Source organism: Pundamilia nyererei, unplaced genomic scaffold, assembly GCF_000239375.1.
Source record: "Pundamilia nyererei isolate P.nyererei 1_Seehausen unplaced genomic scaffold, PunNye1.0 scaffold00228, whole genome shotgun sequence".
Taxonomy (NCBI): domain Eukaryota; kingdom Metazoa; phylum Chordata; class Actinopteri; order Cichliformes; family Cichlidae; genus Pundamilia; species Pundamilia nyererei.
The window spans coordinates 83,946-90,438 of record NW_005187629.1 but is presented as its reverse complement, the minus strand read 5'-3'; the positions used below and the strand labels follow the sequence as shown (position 1 = coordinate 90,438).

Here is a 6,493-nt window from a genome sequence, read left to right as displayed (position 1 = left end):
CATTTTTTTGTATCGAAAAAATATCGAACCGTGAATTTTGTGTATCGTTGCAGCCCTAGAAAACAGGCGTCACAATAATAGACCTCATGCTTCTTCAGACCGCAGCTGAAACAGCCAACCAGCAATCTTCTACCTCCTTCAAACTGTTTTAATGCTTTTTAAAAAGCTTTTAAACTCCAGTCAGGGATTTACCAAAGTAACAGGAACAGAGAGGTTTCCACATACATCTGTCATGTAAGAGCTGTTGACCTAAACTCGCCGAGCTCAGGGAGAAGAGAGGCTGCGTTTTCCAGTCATGATTTTCCCCTCGGCTTTACCGTCGCCCTTTAAAAACGACTTTGGCTTTGTTGGGTTGAACGACGCACAACCTGCACACGCATGAAGCATTTGTACACCAGCTGTCCATCATTGTTACTGTGTTAGCGTGACTTTAGCAACAGTCACTCACAGATAATCGCCCCGCGGTTACCCGGAGCTCAACCAGGGTCACTGAGGGTCTCAGAGAGGCTTTCTAAGATCATCATGTGTCATCCAATCACGTTCATGTTCGGTGTAGATGCAAAAGTGAACGCCTCATTGTCGTCCTGAGCGCTGTTCTTGAACTTCACCTTTTCAGCTTCCGCTCGACCATAAAAAACATGCTACAAATATATGTTGAATTGAGAGAAGGTCGACTCTTAAAAGCGTGTTAGAAGTGGAGAAACTCTGCTCTGCAGGCCTGGATGGTCTTCAAACAGCTTCTTTGGCTTCAGTTTTTAAGGCTTCACTGTGTGTTTAATGAATATCAGAGAGAGTTCAGAGCGACTCTGCAGGATAAATGTTCACACTGGAATTCAGTTTCTGTGGCGCGGTTTGAGCTCTGGACACCACTCAGTGTCAGGATACAGAAGGCAGTGGACCGTCTTAAACCTGTGAACACAAAGAGTTCATTACAGGAAACCATCAACAATAATTAGAACAACTGTGATCGCAGCTCATACAGATGGTAAACGTAACCATGCTTCCTGATGTTCAGACACAGCGAGTGTCAGTGTTTACCTTGTGGGGTCCTCAGCCAGTGAAAACCCTCCAACCACACCGACTACATTTCTTCTGTTCTCAAACCCTCCGTAACTCAGAGTCACCTACAGCAAAACAATCATACAGTGTACAATAAATCAACATTTAATGGAGACTGACGTCACAGCTGCTGCCACTGAAAACCCCCCTTATGTGAAAATGACGGATTTTAGTGAATCTAAACAAATGTATACATTAAATACAAAAACATGTAGTTAGGGCTGGACCCGCTGACCCTGAATCCTCCCTTAGTTATGCTGCAATAGATGTAGGCTGCTGGGGGATTCCCATGATGCATTGAGTTATGATGCACTGGGTTTCTTCTTCACTCACTATGTGTTAACAGACCTCTCTGCATTGAATCATATCTGTTATTAACCTCTGTCTCTCTTCCACAGCATGTCTTTATCCTGTCTTCCTTCTCTCACCCCAACCAATCACAGCAGATGGCCCCGCCCCCCTGAGCCTTGGTTGGGTTTTCTCTGTATGTATTATTGTAGGGTCTAACGTACAATATAAAGCACCTTGAGACGACTGTTGTGAACTGAATTCTTTGTAAGGTTGTATTTCCTAAATGTTTCCTAAATGCATCAAGATATTAAACTATATTGGGATGAATCTGAGCTTCCGTTATCAAACTGAGTGGGTTGGTATCATCTCCCGCTCACCTTTAGTTCACACTGGTTTTGTGGGTCATTTTATAAAATCTGTTAACTGAACTACATTTAGAAGTTTTTCAGGTTTTGTTTCAGAGCTCTGTAAAACGCCGTCCCCGGCCACCTCTGGCTCACCTGCTCCAGCACAGTGTCAATGGGCAGCTTCTGCAGGTTCTCCAGGTGAGAGTGGAAAAGGTGCGTGTGTGTCAAAGCGACCTCCAACAGCGCCTCGATGATGTAGCCGATGGTACAGTCATCTGGAAGTCGGATCTTCTCTGCTGTGCTGATGAAATTCCCCAAACTGAAAACACAAGACAACAGTGTCCAAGCTGAGCTTTCTCAGGATCAACCATGCAGAAAATCAAGAGGACGTGTCACCCTCACAAGGGCTGCACAGAGATTTGATGCGAGTTGAAAAGAGCATGCATATGTGTATAAATGTATATATTTTGCACCAGAATGTACAAAATATAAGAGCGTAGAAATCCTTTCAAAGCAGAGGCAGCATCCTACCTGGCCCACGGACTCATTTTCAGGGCCAGACCTCGACTGATACAGAAACCTGCTCCACCTGTAGCAAACCAGAACTTGACAGACACCTGAACCAGAAAGGAAAGAGCACATTAGCTAGCTCTTATTACATGTCGCCAACTTTCATGTCACAGGGGACTGTGGACAGCGTCGCCAAATTTCCCTTATTTGTGTGCGAGTGGAGCCATAAAAGCGGAAAGCTGACCCACCGAACCGTCACTCTTGACCCTCTCTGCAGCCTCTATAGGGTGATCCAGACTGGGCCGGCCCAGGTAGACGTCCTGGCTGTGGTGGTAAGACGAGAGCAGCTGCAGCAGGCTGGGCAGGATCACGTAGTTGTCATCATCCACGTGGCAGAACCACCTACGACGCAAACACACAGGGTCAGACGTGCAGGCTGAGTCAGAGCTAACTGCTCCATCCTTGCAATCACTCACTTCCTCTGAGACTCGATGAATTTATCGTACTCTACAGACATCTTGCAGCACAGAGCCTGTCGGGTGTGAGCTGCTGAGCAGTTAGTGTTGATGATGTTAGCTCCTGGTGAAGAGACAACAGAAAAGACTTTAACCTAAGATTTCTTAGAGCATCCCACTGCATCTCCATATGTAGACTGGATATAATGGCAGTAACTCTGCTTTGTTTCAGATCTGCATCGATCCATGTGGCTACAGCACATTATCTTTGTGATGAGACAGCATAAGGGTTTGAATAGACTCCTGCAGAACTGTGTGCAAAATTCTAAAAGTTTTATAAACAGACAGTGAGTGAAGAAGAAGAAACACCCAGTGCATCATGGGAATCCCCAGCAGCATAACTAAGGGAGGATTCAGGGTCACCTGGTCCAGCCCTAACTATATGCTTTAGCAAAAAGGAAAGTTTGAAGCCTAATCTTGAAAGTAGAGATAGTGTCTGTCTCCTGAATCCAAACTGGAAGCTGGTTCCACAGAAGAGGGGCCTGAAAACTGAAGGCTCTGCCTCCCATTCTACTTTTAAATACTCTAGGAACAACAAGTAGGCCTGCAGAGTGAGAGCGAAGTGCTCTAATAGGGTGATATGGTACTACAAGGTCATTAAGATAAGATGGGGCCTGATTATTTAAGACCTTGTATGTGAGGAGCAGGATTTTGAATTCTGGATTTAACAGGAAGCCAAAACAGGAGAACTCTGCTCTCTTTCTAGTCCCTGTCAGGACTCTTGCTGCAGCGTTTTGGATTAGCTGAAGGCTTTTCAGGGAGTTTTTTGGACTTCCTGATAATAATGAATTACAGTCGTCCAGCCTGGAAGTAATAAATGCATGAACTAGTTTTTCAGCGTCACTCTGAGACAGGATATTTCTAATTTTAGAGATGTTGCACAAATGGAAGAACGCAGTCTTACATATTTGTTTAATATGTGCATTGAAGGACATGTCCTGGTCAAAAATGACTCCAAGGTTCCTCACAGCGTTACTGGAGGCCAAGGTAATGCCATCCAGAGTAAGAATCTGCTTAGATACCATATTTCTAGGCTTTTCAGGGCCGAGTACAATAACCTCAGTTTGATCTGAATTAAGAAGCAGAAAGTTAGCGGCCATCCAGGTCTTTATGTCTTTAAGACATTCCTGCAGTTTAACTAATTGGTGTGTGTTATCTGGCTTCATGGACAGATAGAGCTGGGTGTCATCAGCATAGCAGTGTAAATGTATGCTATGTCTTCTAATGATACTGCCTAAGGGAAGCATGTATAATGTAAACAGAATTGGTCCTAGCACTGAACCCTGTGGAACTCCATAATTAACCTCAGTGTGTGAAGAGGACTCTCCATTTACATGCACAAACTGGAGTCTGTTAGATAGATATGATACAAACCACCAATTATTCAAATCAAATACCTACAACAGTGTACTCTAAGGGCTGTAATAAAATATTATGCTCAGTTTCTGTGCTGTGATGAGCTCTGAAACCTGACTGAAACTCTTCAAATAAGCCATTCCTCTGCAGATGATCTGTTAGCTGTGTTAATGTAGCAGATAAGCACAAACATAACTGTGTTGTAACAGGAAGTGATTGATCTATAACTGTCCTTATGTGATGCAATTTGTCTGACAGCACCATCATCGTGCATCTCAGTTCTAAATATTTCAAAGCTAACTGTCCACAGTGCTGACACGCTGGCAGGAGCTGGGCTTCTTTGCTTTGGGACATCCAGAAGTCAGGTTTCACTCACAGCACTGTGGACTCAGTCATCATTTTTCAGCCTACTTCAGTCTTTTTAAAGGTCTAATTTTTAACGTTGTAACAACAGCTTTTGTTTGTCCAAATGGTATCAAAAAAATACTGCTGAACATCAGTTTCAAATATTGCATTCTCGTTATCAGGATGAGTGTACACACACGTTGTGAGAAAGGTCAGTACTGCACAAACAGCAGTGCACAGTCTCCACTGTGTCAGTACAACATGTGATCACACTGCTGCAGCAGTCTGAGGGACATTTTGGTTGTCATCCTTTTTCCCTGTAAAACTGGTTCCTCTTACCAGTCCTCATTTGCAGCTCCTTGTCATCACCATCAGTGAAAATGAAAGTCTGAAACAAACAAGGAAACGCTGTCAGAGTTGTGCAAGTGCACAATTACACAAGCTAATGCTCTGCAGTGAGGATGCAGTGAAGAACAGCTTCGCTCCTTTGTTTGCTCTCCTTGATCAAGACGAGCATTTGCAAGAGGAAGAGCAGAGATGGAGAGCAAGTAAGAAAGACCGCTTCATTTACTTTAGAAACACACGGTCACCAGCTGCACCGACTCTTTATTTCAAATTATTTGTGCTACATTCATCAGCTGACTCCTCACTCTACACTGGGACTGATTATTTGTGCATAAGGGGACATCAGGCTGGACTTTACATCGTTCCTTTAATGTAAAATAAATGTAGCACATCCACCCCTCCCCTTTACAGCTGCAGGTCCAACCCAACCACCTCTTCCAGCACTTCAGGAGACACACTGAGATGGTCCCAGCACACGCTGGAGAGACGATATCTCCAGCGTGTGCTGGGTCTGTGCCATGGTCTCACTGGGAGGAGGACTTGGCCCCAGTCACCTCATCTAAGGGTCATTTCAGGCATCCTACATTCCCAAACCATGTACAGCTCCGGCCTCAATCATTTCTCTCCTTTCTTAACCTCCTTTATACTGTATGATTACACAGGTCTGCAACCAAAACACTGCACAGGATTTCCTGACTGTTTCTTATAGATTGTTACTCACTGAAACCAGGAAAATATTTTAAAAATGACATACATTACACCTCTTTGCTTAGGCTGCTGCCCCCGCGACCCGGCCTCGGATAAAGCGGATGAAGATGGATGGATCTGGTCAGATTCTCTTGCAAAACTCATGTTTTTAGTTTCATTAAGCAAAATTTCCTTTTTTACTCTGGAATCCTATACTTGAGTCAAAAACATATCCAATAAGGATTTCTTACATTAATTTAATATTTCTAAGATATTTCTAAGACTCTTGAGAAATAAAAGTAGAAAACGTGAGGCACTGAGGGGCTTCAGCAGGCGGGCGGGTGCGGTGGGTTTGGTGGTGTGAGAAGCTCAGAATAGTGATTTTTTTTCACCGCTGTTGGGCTTTTTTTAATGTAAATAACTGCACGTGATGGAGGCAAGTGGAGTTTTTGGATTCAGCACCCTGAAAAACATAAATTGACCAAAAACATCCAAGCAGCTGAAAAATGTTTTGTTTTTTTGCAGATCTGTGTGATTTCTCTGATGATTAGCTAAATGGAAGGACTGCATGTGACAGGAGCTGCAGTGAGGAGCAGCCTTCAGTTTCACAGGCACATTTACAGTTTTTTCTGATTGCTTGAGCACATTTTTTGTAACTATTGGCTAATTTTGCAAAACTCTTCACACAAATAAGAAAACCTGTCACCCAATCGTCAAAACATTGTAGTTCTCTTGCAAAAGCAAACACAGCTGGATTAACTCGTCACACCTTTGTAAAAATGGTGTTTCCGTATCAAACAGTACACACAAGCCATCATCTACTAAGCACACAATGCGCCAACTGCACACTGATGGTATGAATACAAAACACATCTGGCTTTTGCTTCCTCTGTGCACAAGGTAGGCTATGTCAGTCTGAGCTCATACTTCTGTCATAGATCCATAAGCATAGAGGGATCCAAACTTCAAGTACTGCTGTTTATTCAAACACATCAAAACAAACACAAGTGTTTATTTCCAAGTATAGGATTATTTGCA

The 6,493-nt window shown here is 43.5% G+C and overlaps 1 protein-coding gene across 2 annotated transcripts in view; it reads right to left on the bottom strand.

The window, feature by feature from the left end:
• rfng (RFNG O-fucosylpeptide 3-beta-N-acetylglucosaminyltransferase) overlaps window positions 1-6,493 on the bottom strand; it is a 12,588-nt gene continuing 6,095 nt past the window's right edge. For both annotated transcript variants that reach the window (XM_005748718.1, XM_005748717.1), the window contains 7 exons: window positions 4,763-4,811; window positions 2,684-2,786; window positions 2,456-2,609; window positions 2,229-2,314; window positions 1,851-2,016; window positions 1,039-1,124; window positions 1-909 (listed from right to left, as the gene is read on the bottom strand). In XM_005748718.1, the coding sequence (XP_005748775.1) occupies window positions 834-909; window positions 1,039-1,124; window positions 1,851-2,016; window positions 2,229-2,314; window positions 2,456-2,609; window positions 2,684-2,786; window positions 4,763-4,811 (720 nt within the window). In that variant the 3' untranslated portion in view covers window positions 1-833. The remainder of the gene's footprint in view (window positions 910-1,038; window positions 1,125-1,850; window positions 2,017-2,228; window positions 2,315-2,455; window positions 2,610-2,683; window positions 2,787-4,762; window positions 4,812-6,493) is intronic.